Source organism: Talpa occidentalis, unplaced genomic scaffold, assembly GCF_014898055.3.
Source record: "Talpa occidentalis isolate TD23 unplaced genomic scaffold, MPIMG_talOcc4v2.1 talOcc4.3, whole genome shotgun sequence".
In the NCBI taxonomy this organism is placed as follows: Eukaryota; Metazoa; Chordata; class Mammalia; order Eulipotyphla; family Talpidae; genus Talpa; species Talpa occidentalis.
Window position 1 is genome coordinate 63,138,620 of NW_023603184.1, and position 14,587 is coordinate 63,153,206.

Below are 14,587 nucleotides of genomic sequence, written 5' to 3' on the forward strand. Positions count from 1 at the left end.
GCACGGCGGGAGCGCACTCCCTCTGCACACTTTGGCTACTAGACCTGTGTGTGTCTACAAGAAAAAAACTCAGTGCTCACTTGTTGCATTTAAACATTAAACACGATTCCAGCTGGGGGAAAAACACCACACTTCCGAGCGTGAAAGGCGCGCCGAGCGGAGCCAGAGCCAGGTGAGGGGCGCAGCGTGCGGCCAGGCCCTGACAGCTCGGCTCGGCGCCGCTCCCCAACCTCGACGCGCCCGGGGTGCAGGCTGGAAAGGAGGCGCGGGGCGGCGTGACGGCGGCGGGGCCACCTGAGCCCCACCCTGGGGCGGGGCTCAGCCGCCCTCGGGCGCCCCAGGGGCGCGCTCGCTGCCGGGAGAGGCGCCGGGGCGAGCCCGCCAGGTGCGGCCGCGCGGCCGCGGGCCCCTCCCCGGGGCGGGTCCGGTCGGGGCGCCGCCCCCCAGGCCGTCCTTAAATGCGCCGGGCGGGGCCCCGCGAGCGCGGAGCGCGGCTTCGGTGGCGGCGGAGGGTCCGCGCTCGGCGTCCTGCTGGTGCGCGGCGTCCTGCTGGTGCGCGCCGCGGTCGGGGCGGGCTCGAGCTCCAGCCATGCTGTTCTGGCACACGCAGCCGGAGCACTACAACCAGCACAGCTCGGGCAGCTACCTGCGGTAAGGCCGCGCCGCCCCCCGCCCCGCGCGCCCCCGCGCCCCCCCGGGCCGGGGTCGCGGGCGAGGCGCTGTCTGCCGGCGGGCGGGGCGGGCGCGGCGCGGAGCTGCGGGGCCCCGGGCCCGCGCGCCCTCGTCTCCTGGCCGCCTGGCGTTCGGGGGTGTGAGATCGAGTCCCGCCCTGAATGCCTCTTGGGGACTGAGGATGCCCCGCGGAGGGTCCCGGCGCGCGCGGAGTTGGGGGCCCTCCGGGCAGACCCCGCGGGGCTCCTCCCCGACCCCCGCGCGGGCGCAGGCGGTCCTGCCGATCGCGCCCCGCCGGGCTCCTCACCCCCGAGGCCTCCCCTCCCCGGACTCGTGTCGGAGCGGAGGAAAGTTCTGTCATCCGGCCAGTGCCTGCCCCGGGAAGTCTGGTCCTGCTCTTTGCCCCTGTCCGCCCCGGTCCCTCTCCGAGCTTCGCGCCCTCGCGGGTGTCCTTGGAGCAGCCGAGGGGCGAGCGGGCGGCGGGCGCGCACCTGCGCCCCTGCCGGGCGGGCGGGCCCGCGGGGTGCCGGGCGGAGGCTGGGGGGCGGGCGGCCCTCCTGCCCGGTGGTCGTCTGTGCTTGGGCCTGAGGCCGCACATTTATTGCCCTTGATGGACGTCTTTCTTCTTCTGCAGGGATTTGACTAGTGCTCTTCAAAGGGAAAAGTAAGTTTTGACTCTTTTGCAAAGTCCCCTCCCGTCTCCTTTAAGAAAGCAGGACCCCCATTTGCCTCAGTTCCTGGAGGATTATTTTCCCAGTTCTGCAGCTAGCCGGGTACTAATGGGCAGTCTCTTCACTTTCTGAACTCGCCTGAACCAGCTTTAGCCTGTCTTTATTTCCATCCTAGTCACAGTTTATGAAATGTGTCTAATTTAACCCAAAGGGCATTTGGTATGGGCTCAGAGAAAGTGAATTGTGAGCCCAAGGGAGTCGCTGGCAGTGGCAGCTCCAAAGTGAGAGTCGCTCTGAGTGCTTTTTGGGGAGGGGAGGCGAGAAGTTCCCACTGAGATTTAATAGTACAAGTTATTTGTTGAATCCTCACTCTGATAGACGATTATTTGTCCAATGGTTCTCCCTAAAGACATCCCCCTTCCAGAAGGCAAAGGAATGATTAGGTTTAACAGATGTGCCTGCTGTTTTTTATTCTTGGGCCAGAATAGTAGGAGATGGTATAATTAAGGACTGATCGCTTCCCCGCAGGCCGCGGTGATGTCAAGGGAGGGAAGCTGCCCTGGAGATGTGGGAAGCCCACTGGGCAGATGTTAATCCTCTGCGGAAGATTGTGTCCATTCATTTACACAAAACGCTACAGATACCTTTTTATTGTTCCGTGTATTGCAGTTTCAGTTGTTTGTCTAGATTTCAGTTTGTGACCATTAAACTTGTTGCCATATCTTAAAAGTGAGTTTGAAGGTGACCCTGAGTGGAGAGCGAATGTATTTAAAACTTCCTGGAAACCTAAAATGTCATCCAATTAAGAAATAATTCTCCCCTTATATGGGAGGTGTCTGTTACCGATAACATTTGTCAGTGGAATACATCAGGTATCTTTTAGGATACTGGCATTGCAGTAAGGGAGGGAGAGGTGGGCTATCAGTCCTTAATTATACCATCTCCTACTATTTTGACCCAAGAATAAAAAACAGCAGGCACATCTGGGGTGAAAGGTACCTTAAAGCCATACTGGATTCTGGGATTATTTTGGGACCATGGATAATGTGACCATGCCCTTTTTTTTTAACAGAAGTAACAGGTTTACATCCCTGTATATGTTTCGGGAGTAGAGGTTCATGTGTTGTTTTTTTTTCCTTTAAATTTCACTTTTTAGAAGCTGTGGTTTTCAACCTTGAAGAGGTTGACCTCAGTGAAGGCCAAGGTTGGGAGTGGCTTATACCCCAGGTTTCCCAGCTCTAGAGTAAGGGTCCTGTCCTTTTCCTTGTTTTTTTTTTTTTTTTTTTTTTTTTTTTTAATAGAGGCATGTTATTTATTTATTTATTTATTTTGTTTGTTTGCTTTGTTTATACATGCACTGGGGACAGTCAGAGGTGTGGGGGATGAGAGAATTCACCAGAGCCAGAGCGGGGAGCAGAGCAGGCAGAAGGACCGAAGTACACTGCTGAGGGGAGCAGCGGGCGGCAGGAGAGGTCTGCGCCCCATGTGGGACCCTCCTCTGGTGGCCAGGGAGCAGCCGGGGATTGAACCGGTGCTGCAGCCGCGGGCAGCTTTGCAACCCAGCGCTCAACCGGTGCGCCACCTGGGAGGCCCCTTTTCCTTGGTTTTTATATTTTATTTTTGGATGTCTCCTCCCTTTGCTGAACTTCTGCAAGTTGCCTGACCTCACCAGGGTGGTGGCTTTTACACGCTTCTTCCCTTTTTCTGTTTGATGTTCTCGTGACTTTTATTCCTTGGCAAATAAGGATGACAGGCTTGAAACAAATTACTGTTGAGTGATGGCTCTCCTCCCCCCACCCCTTTTTTTAAATTTAAAAGCAGCAGCCCATGGATTATTAACTTAACATGGTCTGGGCAAACATGGAATTATGCAATCCCAGGTGAGCAGGCCTACCTGCTTCTCCCATGTTCCTCGATAACCACTTGGGTTGGGAATGCCCCAGTTTGGTGAAAGGAAGTCAGGATGTGTGCCTCTTGGGGTGGGGGGCAAGACAGCTCTGCCCTCTCATCTTTGGGCAGTGATGGGGGTGCCCCCACCTGGAGGTTTTCCAGGTGTTCTCCACCGCTGGTTTTTCCTTCTGAGAATTGGTTAGACTTTGTTGGGGTGTGTGCTGGGTTTGTGTTTTAGAGACACTCATTTATTGTGTTGTGCAAGGAACAGACTGTACCATTGGACGGCTGTTTATTCAGTGAAGTAGGGTTAGTGAATCTGATTCATAACCTAGGACACATGGAGGGCGGAGAGTTATCAAGATAAGGATTCTGGCACTTTTGGGCACCTGTTTCCTTGCTGCTCATAATGTAAAGATCTTAAACAACTTTCAGATCATTCATGTTCTCTAGGATTTTTTTTCCCTTGCTAGGATATTTAAAAAATACTAGAAATAAGTTCTCTAGTCATAGGCTGAATTTTTTCTTTTTTTTTTTATATGGCAGGCAATTTTGTTTTGAGGTGGAAGAAAAGAATCTTTAAGCATCTCAGTATTTTCCATTTGGATAAGATTTAAAAGTTTTTGCATTTAGGACGCAATTGTATGACTCTTTAAAAAAAAACTAAAAATAGGGGCTATGAGTCAGTTTTTTTTTTTTTTTAGAGGGGGCAGGAGAATGTTTCAGCCATTGAATGTAGCACTTTCTGCATTTGCATAGTTTGCAGAAGAACCCCAAGGGCAGGCTCTACTGATCTGACAAGTAGCCAATAAATAGAAGTCTATTTAAAAATTGAAATTTTTGGTTCAGATTCATACTCTAAAAATAAGACTTTCTACTGTACAATCTCCCCAGTATGAAAACCATGAGCTAGGTCCTCCATTGCTGCTAGTTTGGTCCTTTTATCACAGGGAAACGTTTTGTAATCACAGATATTAGGTAACTGCACTTCTCACTCCTTGATGGTTTGATTGACTAAACCTCTTGAGGGCCATTGAATGAAACTAGTGCCACCGAGGATTGGTTCCTCTCTTTGGAAGCATCTGCCAGTGTGAAATGAGTATGAGAAACTACCCTGTAGAAGCTCTGCCCTTGCCTTTGGCCGTGTAGGCTGGTGGCTTAAGTCTGCACTCCACTCTCCCATTAGACTCTGTCTTTGTGATCCTGCTCCTAGGACGCCGCTCCTGACTGATTCCTCCTGTGTATTGCAGTGATGTGCTCGCTCTGCCCATCTTCAAGCAGGAGGAACCCCAGTTGTCTCCTGAGAACGAGGCCCGCCTGCCTCCTCTGCAGTATGTGCTGTGTGCCGCCACTTCCCCAGCTGTGAAGCTGCATGAGGAGACACTGACCTACCTCAACCAAGGTAGTGGCTGGAACACGGGGCCTGGGGAGCCTGCGGGCTGCCAGAGGGAGCCGGGAGCTGACCCGAACCAATTAAGGCCTTTTTATCTTGTCATAGAGGGAATGGTGAGGTTGGGGAAGGAGGCTGTGGTGTCACATAATCTGTATCTTAGCTGGGAGACTTCTCTGAGCTTCATTTTGTATCTGAAACATACCATATCAACTGTGTTGTTATTAGGGCCGTGCATGGGTAACAGGAATGTTCCTGCGGGAGCGTCAAGGAGCAGTTTGTTCAGTGACTGGTAGCCACTGTTGTAGGTAACACTTAACTGTGGCCATGACTGGTGTCCTTCCTGGACCCAGGTGGAGCACTTTTGGTATACTAGGTCTGTTGTCCTTTTTGGATGTATGGCTGGCAGTAGTGGGAAGACCGGTCCTGTTTTCTGAACACAGCACAAGGGCTGGATTCCATATGTGCCAGACAATCCTTTGTGATGACGGGGCCTTATCCTTAGAGGAATGGCATGGGCTTCGGAGTTTGAGTCCCCACTCCGACATTTCCTAGCTCTGTGACTTTGAGCTGCCTTTTCTTTTTCTGTAAGCCTCAGTGTTTTCCTGTGTAAAACGAGCAGTGTAATTTTGTAATGTTGGAAAGAATGCAGGTGTGTGAGGTGGCTGGTATGATAATGGCTGTTCAAGTGCTGATTCCATTTATCGAGCCACGTGGATCAGTGTCCCCAGGGATGTTGTTTTTGTGGTCTGTGACTGTTTATTGCACTTCCTTCCTGAGTTACCTTGTAGACACCTCCCCCATCAAGTGGATTAAGTGCCCCTCTAATTTGAGGGAGACTGGAAGGGATGTGCAGTGGTTTCTGGAGGCTTGTGCTAGATCACTGGGGAGCAGCCTGTGGTCATGGTTTGTCTGATGCGGCCTGCCTCTTTTCTGGACAACTTTAACTCAATTTGGGGAGCCAGCGGGGGTGCAAATCCCACCTGATCATCAAGTTTTCCTCTGACTGTTGAGCTTGCCAGCTCCTGCACCAGGGACTCCACTTATGCCTCTGGATGGAAACTGCTCCTCTTATGTGTTGATGTGGGGAGCCCAGTGGAAGTGCATGCTCAGTTCTGTGGGTCACTTTGTGTCTAGGCTGATCCTCAAGCCAAACTCAGTCAGCTGTAGGGTGCCTGACCTGGGCGGGTGGGCACTGGCGATGGGCAAATATCCGAGCATGCTTCCGAGCACAGCACCCTGGCTGAATTTGTGGAAAGGCTCAGCCATTTTCCTTTCTTGTTCATGGAAGGTCGAATGCTACTAACTTGTGTAGCTGGGAGTGGTTGCTTTCCTCTCTGGGAGTCAATGTAGCAGGAAGAAACTGGATGATGTTTCCAGTGTTGTTCTTGGCCCACCCCATTCATGAGGAATGAGTGGTCTGCAGGCCTGAGGCTTGGCCAGGACTGCCCCTGCCCCCATATGGGAGGCCCTTGACTTCCTTCCCTACCTGCCCTGCCCCCCTCCTCCCTGTTAATTTATCAACTGTGGACCATGTTTGGCTGTCAACAAAGTAGGTCTTTAAAAAAAAAGATTTATCCTTTGCCCAATATAGATAAGTTAAAGACAGGGGAAAAGGTTGCCCCAAGCGCTTACCATCCCTGTTATTTTGGTGTGTTTACTTCAGGGACTTTTAAAATTACATTTTCCTGATTACGAAGTTAATACATATAATTATAGAGATTATGGATCATCTAGAAAACTATAATGAAGGAAATAAAAGAAAAATAAAATTGAATTGTCCTCTATTTTCACCCGAGAACCATTGCCAACCTTATTTCTACATATTGTGTGTATGTTTTAAAATTAGGATTGTGCTATAGACGTTACCTGTTGTCTTCATGTATTCTGTTTGTGATCTTTTCACATGTCATTAAAAATCTTTTGAGAACTTAAATTTCTGTAATGATTTCATTGTTCTGTTTCTTCACCCAGTTTCATTGTTTGGGTGCTTAGTTTTCAGTTGTTGTCTTTGTGTGAACTGTTGATTATTTTTAGATAAATAGCTTAGAAGTAGAATTACTGGATCAAAGGGGTTGAATAAGACTTGATATATTTTACTAAATTGCCTTTTCAATTTGCATGTTAGCTAGCAGAGTATATCAATTTGAATGTTAGCTAGCAGAGTACTTTTTACTGTCTCTTTTCTAATATTGGCTATTATCATTTTTCATCTGATTAGGAAATAATGGGATTTAATTTTAAACTAACATTTCTATTGTTAATGGGGTTGAATATTTTGAAATATATTGATCTTTTTAATTTTTCCCTTGTGTTGACATGCTTTGCACATTTTCTATTTGAATGTTTATATCTTATTGGTTCCAAGAGTAGAATATAGGTGAAGAGTATCAGCCTTGTAGCTGCCATGCATTACAAATATTTCCCCCTGTTGGTTGCTGGCTATTTAGCCATATTTTATTGTGTGACAGCTCTATTTATGGAATGAGATCTATATTATGATTTTTTTATTATGTAGAAATTTATTTTAAATGTCTGTTGTTAAATCTTTGTCTTTTAAAATGCACCTTAAAATTTTACGCTTAGAATGTCTACTTACCCCAAAATCAGCTTAATTTTCTAAATTTCATTTATGGATTTCTAAATTTTAACACTAAAATGGATTTTTTTTTTTTTTTGAAATCAGTAGAAACTCATTTCATTATATCATTATAAAATTATATAATTTTATAAAATACTATAATTATAATATTTTGCATTATTGCTACATGAAATATATGTATTCCTCCCTGCCCCTAGCTTTACCAGTGAGATTTATACTGTTATATATTGCATTTGGAACTTATGATGTGATATGAAGGTCTAAATTTGTGTAATTTCCTAAATTAGTTACTGCCTAGCTTATCCTTTTCATATTTGTATAAAATGACACTTTTAAAATGTTAAAAAATATTCTATAATATTAGCCCTGAAACAGATCCTTGTGTTGATTTTTGTCCCGTACCCTGGAAAATAATTTTTTCTTGTCCCATTATTGTTGTAGCTTGGAAATATATGAATATTTCCCTGTTTGGGAATAGAAGTTCCTTTCATCATTCTCCTTAACCATTCTCATTTATTCTGTTTTTTTTTGTAAAAAGATTTATTTGTTTATGCATACAAGAGCTGGGGTATAGGCCTGAGGTAGGGGGTTGCTGGCCTGAGAGGATTCACCAGAGACAGAGTGGGGAACAGAACAGGAAAACTGACTGAAATACACTGCTGAGGGGAGCAGCAGGTGAGACAGGAGAGGTCTGCTGCACTGTGTGGGTCAGCTCCGGGGGCCAGAGATTGAACTCATGCCTCAGTGGCTGGCGATAGCTTCATAGTGTGGAGACTTAACCCCTTGTACCCCCAGGGAGGCTCCATTGTCATTCATTCTTACAGATGGATTTTACAGGCATTATGTCTTTCTTTCCTACCTTTTAAAAAACATTGATGAGATCATATGCTTTATAAAATTGTTTCTTACTTTTATTAAGTACTATTTGTGTAATAACTTTCTATTATTAAAGCCTCCCAAACATCATGTAAATGTCTGAATGTTATTTTATTATTTCTATTTCTTCATATTATTTAAGTCAGAATATTCTCATAACTACTTGGAGAAAATTTCCAATGGAATTATTTTAGTGTCTGTATTTTTAACATTGTATATTTAGCATTCAGCTTGGTTCCTTGATAGTAGGCACTCCATTCAGAAAATTTAAAAAATAGACAATTTATTTCCATTTTATTTTTCTACTCATCCCTCTCTCCTGCATCCTTTTGTACATTAATGCTGTTATACTGGATGACAGCATGCCTATTTAATATAGCCTATACTTATGTCATATGACAAATCAGTATAGATTAGATTCAGTTAAAAAAATTGGTTTCGACACATCAGTCAAAACCTTTTCAGATAATGTTTACTGCATTGGATTTATGTTTACTGTACTATTTCTGAGGCCATCTCATATCTTTTCTGTAATGACTTGTGTCATGTCTGAAACATGGGAGGTGTGCTGCACCTATAAATCAAGAAGCCACTTAAACTGTTTGGATCCTCATTATCCAAGTGCGGTGTTAAATCATGCTTTGGAGATCCTGTACCTTGGATAAGGTGGGTTACATATATGTGTCCTATCACTGAGTCCGGTGGTTGATTTTGGATGTGGTAAAAATGACCCGAAGAACAAAATATATTCTTTTCCTCCAAAATGGAGTTCTGAAGGAGAGAGGTGGATAGCTCTTGAGTAGAGGTCTGCAAATTAACAGATCCACCTCTTTGTGGGCAAAGGTCATGCTTTAGGAAGATCTTTCCTGTAGGTTGGAGCCACAGGGAAGGGATGAAGTGGTTTGTGGGGGAGGGGTCTGAGAGAACAGAGGAGAGAACCCCAGGCAATGTGTTGGAAATTCTGCTTTGAGATACCAAACAACTTTGCAAGAGTGACTTGTTATGGAGAAAGCTTTGGTATTTCCTGCCAAAGCAACTCTTGAATCTTAAACAAAGGAATGGATTTTTACAGGATTCTTACTTGGATTCATAACAGAATAAAACCATCTTATCCATTGGAAGGAGAGGTTCAGTAAGTAGAGAGAAAAGTCGAGTAAATGACTGGGAAAAGAATGGAGTAAGGGGGAGGGGCAGTGCAGTTTAAGCATAACGTCTATCCTCAAACTGAAGTGGTTCAGGATGACTAGGGTTTGGAACACCATTATGAATGGTGTGAATGATTTGGCTGGAGAGGTAGACCAGATGGCTAAGATCTTCAGCTACTTTGCTGAGGCTGGACCATGGGGCAGCCACTTAGGCAACTCATTTAGCCTCTAATTCCTCATCTGTAAGATGGAGAAAATAAAAATTCCTACAAGTAGGTGGATAAAAGGAGTTAATTGATATAGAACACTGAAAACAGTGTTCTGAAAGTGAAAACCAGCACATAAGAAATCATATTAGCCAGTAATAATAAAGTGGACACATGCTTCCTCTAGTCTCTTTTGGAAGTTAGCAAGTTCATCAAATTGAAATTTGGATTATTTTTACAATTTTTGATCTTCTCCCCAACTCCAGGAATTGCACAGGGTTGGTCCTAAAACTGAGAATTGCTCCTCTTAGATAGAATTGAATTCCTAAGATAGAATTGAAAAGTGGTAGCTTTGGGGTAGATTAAAGGCAAGAAGGTCTGCTGAACTTTTCTCTTTGTTCTTCATTTACTCTGAGGAGACATTTTCCATGGAGGGTGTTAAAATACCATCTTTAAAATTGTCACTCTAGACTCTTCAGTGATGTGAGCTGCTGTAAAAGAAAGGGATACTTTACTGCATGGAAGGTAGGGATGTCAGTCTTTAGGGTGATACTTTAACACTTTACAATTACAAAACACTTTCTGGTGTTCTCTTTTGAGTAATTCTCCCCAAATCTATTATTCCCATTTTATTTTATTTATTTTTAAAGATTTATTTATGTATACAAGAATTGGGGTACAGGCCAGAGTTGTGGGGGAGGGGGTAGTGGTGAGAGGATTCCCCAGAGACAGAGTGGGGAGCAGAACTGGCAGATCCACTGAAATACACTGCAGGGGAGCAGCAGATGAGACAGGAGAGGTCTGCTGCGCCATGTGGGTTAGCTCCTTGGTGTGGGGATTGAAATCGCGCTGCAGTGGCTGTGGATAGCTTCATAGTGCTGAGACTTAACCCCTTGGGCCACCAGGGAGGCCTTATTCCCATTTTATACATGGCAGACTCAGTGGTGAAATCAGATTCCTCCTCCTGTATCACATAATCTTGAAAGCCTGGGGCATGGTTGAGCACCGATGTAATAATGGAGTTCTGGAACAGAAAACACCCATGCTTCTGGCTGTTTTTCCTAGAACTTCCTACAAAGAGGCAGGATTCTAGGCTACGCATGCCCATTAGCTGTGCTTGTCCCATGGTACAGCTGGTGTACTCTGAAGGAGGGTGTAGAGAACTTGCAGGGGAGAAGACCATGAAGGAATGGAGTGAGGACAAAATTCCTCCATGGAGAAAGTCATGATCAGTTGCTCCCACCCACCCCAACCCCGGTGACCTGAGAGAACAGCCAGGGAGATTAGAGTGGAACTTGGGCCTTCATTCCCTGTGTTCCCAGTCCCTAGAATCCAGACAGAATGGCAGCTCTCTCTTTACCAGTGTCTGCTCTAGGGAACTCACTTAATCTCTAAGCGTCTCTCTTTCCTTATCTGTATTGGAATGATTTCATTTTGTGGGTTGCCTTGAGAATTAAGTCAATGGTAGGCATACACTTACAGTCCCCTCCCACCCCTATTGTATCAGTGACTTTGAATTTAAAGAGTGAGTCGAAGGATTATTGTGATAACCTATTTTCCATAGCTGAAGTTTTCTTTCCAGATTAATTTTTACCCTGAATTTTGGGAATATAAGCTGAGTAAACCAAATCACCCTTAAATATGTTTAGGTTTTAAAAAATATTTTCTTTCTTTTTTCCCCCTGAGTATAAAGCTAGCACATACTTACAAAACAAAATAGCCAAGTGCAACAGAAATTTGTCATCTCGAAAATCTCCATAATCCCACTTCCCAGATTTTTTAGTTTTACATTAACCCATGTCTTAATTGTATGGCCATATGTTAACCCATGTATATTTATACAGATGTAAACACTCACACAAAAGGCACACATGCACACTTACAGGAATGTGTGCCTTTTTCTAAGAGAAATGGGATCATATTATATATCCTATTTAGCAACTTTTATTTTTTCAAATGAAGTGTTCAGTCTTTTTACCTGAATGTGTGAAAAGAAGAAAAACAAAAACAAAAGATGTTCTTTAGTGGTTTCATCATGATCTATTGTTTGGATGTTGTAGAATTTGTTCTCTTGAGGAAATTTAGGTTTGTTTCCATTTGTTTCATACTTGTGCCAGCACCCAGTGAGCATCTACCTACACAAATCTTTGTATGTAAGCAGGTGGGAGAATATCTGTGGAATAAATATGTAGAGATAGAATTGCTGGCACAACGTTTTTATAGCTACTGCCATTTTTCCCGACAGTGAAATTGTACTGATTTGTAAAACAACTATCTCAATAATTGTTTATTTCCTCACTGTCATCCATCCCTTATCGCTAACCACTTCTGAAATATAAACTTCTCAGACACCTTGGGTATCTTGTTTGTTGCTAGTCCTAGCACAGTGCCTGGTTCTTTGAATAAATATCTAATGCTTTTTAAGCCTTTGGTAATTAGTGGGGAAAATAAATTATTCCTGTTTAATTTTCATTTTTTTCAATGTTGAGTGTTTTTCATATTGGTCATGTCTATTTTTGCCTTTCATGTGATTTACTCATTTTCCAAATGGGATTTTCATCCTTATTTATTTCTGAGGGCTCTTTGCATATTTGATATAATGTATTAGAAATATTTTCACTTATTTATTTGCTTGCTCTTTTATATAATGAAAGTTTTTATCTTTTTATCTTCTTTTTGTGTTCCTTGCCCTATTTAGGAAAGGCCTTCTCCACTTCAAGATTTTAGTAGAATTCCTCTGTTATTTAAAAATTATTTTTTCCCAGTTTGGACACTTTGGACTTTATTTTGGCATGTAATGAGGTAGGAATTCAGTTCTATTACTTTTCAAGTGTCCATCACCTTAGCTTATTGAATATGGGGCCTTACATTTTAGGTTACAATGCAGCCATAAAAAAGCATGGGGGAGGTCCTTAATGTATATCCACAAGTTATATCTAGCATATACTGTTGGTAATAACAGTTTGGATGACACTATTAATTACCTTTCTTAGAAGGTAGGTGGCAGATCAAACGCCAGGAATTTTGGAGTTAAATACATATAAGTTTGAATTCTGTTTCTCTGTTTCCCACGTTCCTGAACTTGTCAACCTATGTGTTCTGTAAGACGGACAATACCACCCACTTAATATGTCTTAAGTACTAAATGAGTTATTTGCTGTTATTTTTGTTTGTTTTTCCCCTAGAAAGAGACTTGATTTAGTCTATGTAAAGTTTAGAAATGTTTGACCAGCAAAGAATTTTATAAGCCACATAAAGGTTGAAGAGAGAAAACAAAATAAGGAACAAATGCTTTCCCAAATGTCAACTTCCCATAATTAATTTATCAATTAGTAAACTAATGAGCATACTAATAAATTGGTTGAAAGTGTGGTTGTCATTGATTGGGGTTTTTTGTTTCTTTCTTTGTTGTCATTAAAACTAATCCACATTTACTGAAATAAATAAGAGTTTACTTGTATAGCATGCTTTATTACATATTAGTCATGAAACTTCAGTTATATTTTAATAGTGGACCAAAAGCTAAAATATTATCTTATGATCTAACTTTAGAGGTTCCAATGAACTATGAATGATATATTCTAAAGAATTATATTAGGGGCCTCCCTGGTGGCACAGGGGTTAAAGTCTCAGTGCTGTCAGCGCTATAACCACTGCATCCTGAGTTGGATCCCTGGACAGGTTGCTAATGAGCTAACCCACATGGTGCAGCAGACTTCTCCTGTCTTGCCCGCTGCTCCCCTCAGCAGTGTATTTCAGTCAATCCATCCACTCTGCTTCTGGTGAATCCTCTCACCCCCACCCCCGACCTGCACCCCTGGCCTACACCCCAGTTCTTGTATGCATAAATCAATAAAAAAATAAAAAATAAAAAAAAGAATTATGTTAAATCATCTATAGTCTGAAAATACTATATTAGAAATTGAAATTATTAATATCCCAGTAAGAGCAAATGTAGCATCAGTTACACATGTTAAATGAAACAGGCCTGGGTCAGGATAAATGTAGAGAAGACACTTCAGATGTCCAGCCATGGTTAGAGGTTGGACATGGTAAGTCTGGATCAAAACTGCCCACTACCCTGCGTCCCCGAGTCCTCACAGCTCACTCATCTTCCTCCTCTGGGGACCTGATGGTGCAGGGGATGACCTGATCTCCTTTAAATGTAGGTTTTATTACTTTTCAGGTGTTATGAAACCAACAGGTAAGGAGATAATTACCGCTGAAAAAGTAGTTTGTTAGAGTTCCCAAGAGAAGGGACAAGCCACATGCCTCAGGGCCACATGGAGAAGCACTGGGACCAGTCAGGAAGTAGCAGGATTGAGGGAGGTCAGGGGCAAGAGCCTTTATTGTGGTCCCCCTGGGATGGAATGGGTGAGGCAGAGTTCAGTGGCTCAGGATTGACTCCAGGGCACAGGGGCTGTCTCAGGTTGTGTAGACTCTGACTCTGGAGTGACGAGAGAGGGGATAGTGCTCCTAAAAGCCTAAGGTAAGCAAGGCCCACCGTTGTCACTTTAATACATGGGTTTTAGGGGCACTGCTTGGGCTGCAAGTGGAATAGCAGGCACAAAAGAATCACTTCCAAGAAAAGCTGGATTTCAAACCTTCATTCAGCCATGGCTTTTTTTTTCCTTGTGAGATTTTTCCTACTTAGCTCACTGCCCTTTATCTCAGTCCAAACAATCTCCAGCAAACCCACCCGGAGCTGTTGTCTCATGAGAGCCGATTCACCTGCTGTGATTTCTCCAGGCCTTCCAGCTATCCTCCTTTTGGAATCAAGGTTCTGATGTTTTTCATACACTTTGAGAATCTTCTGGTTCTAAACAGTAAATTCCCTGCTTCATTGGTTTGCTGCAAAGTTGCTTGCATTTTCCTTCTGTAATTAGGCAGTGTCGTTTGAGCTGTAGCGCTTGAACATCACTCTCTACATATGCTTTTTCTTTTTTTTTAAAGATTTATTTATTTTTATACAAGAGCTGGGGTACAGGCCAGAGGCGCAGGAGGGTGAGAGGAGTCACCAGAGACAGAGCAGGGAGAAGAACAGGCAGACGACAGAAATACACTGCTGAGGGGAGCAGCTGGTGAGTCAGCAGAGGTCTGCCGTGCTATGTGGGAATCTCCCTGGCCAGCCGGGA

The 14,587-nt window shown here is 44.0% G+C and overlaps 1 protein-coding gene across 2 annotated transcripts in view; it reads left to right on the forward strand.

Annotated features, from left to right (window-relative positions):
• Window positions 1-545: 545 nt before the first annotated feature.
• Window positions 546-14,587, forward strand: part of TFCP2L1 (transcription factor CP2 like 1) — a 60,198-nt gene continuing 46,156 nt past the window's right edge. The window contains exons 1-3 of one of the 2 annotated variants that reach the window (XM_037523215.2): window positions 546-651; window positions 1,307-1,336; window positions 4,484-4,635. In XM_037523215.2, coding sequence (XP_037379112.1) covers window positions 590-651; window positions 1,307-1,336; window positions 4,484-4,635 — 244 coding nt within the window. In that variant the 5' untranslated portion in view covers window positions 546-589. The remainder of the gene's footprint in view (window positions 652-1,306; window positions 1,337-4,483; window positions 4,636-14,587) is intronic. The other variant, XM_037523216.2, reaches the window with a different exon arrangement.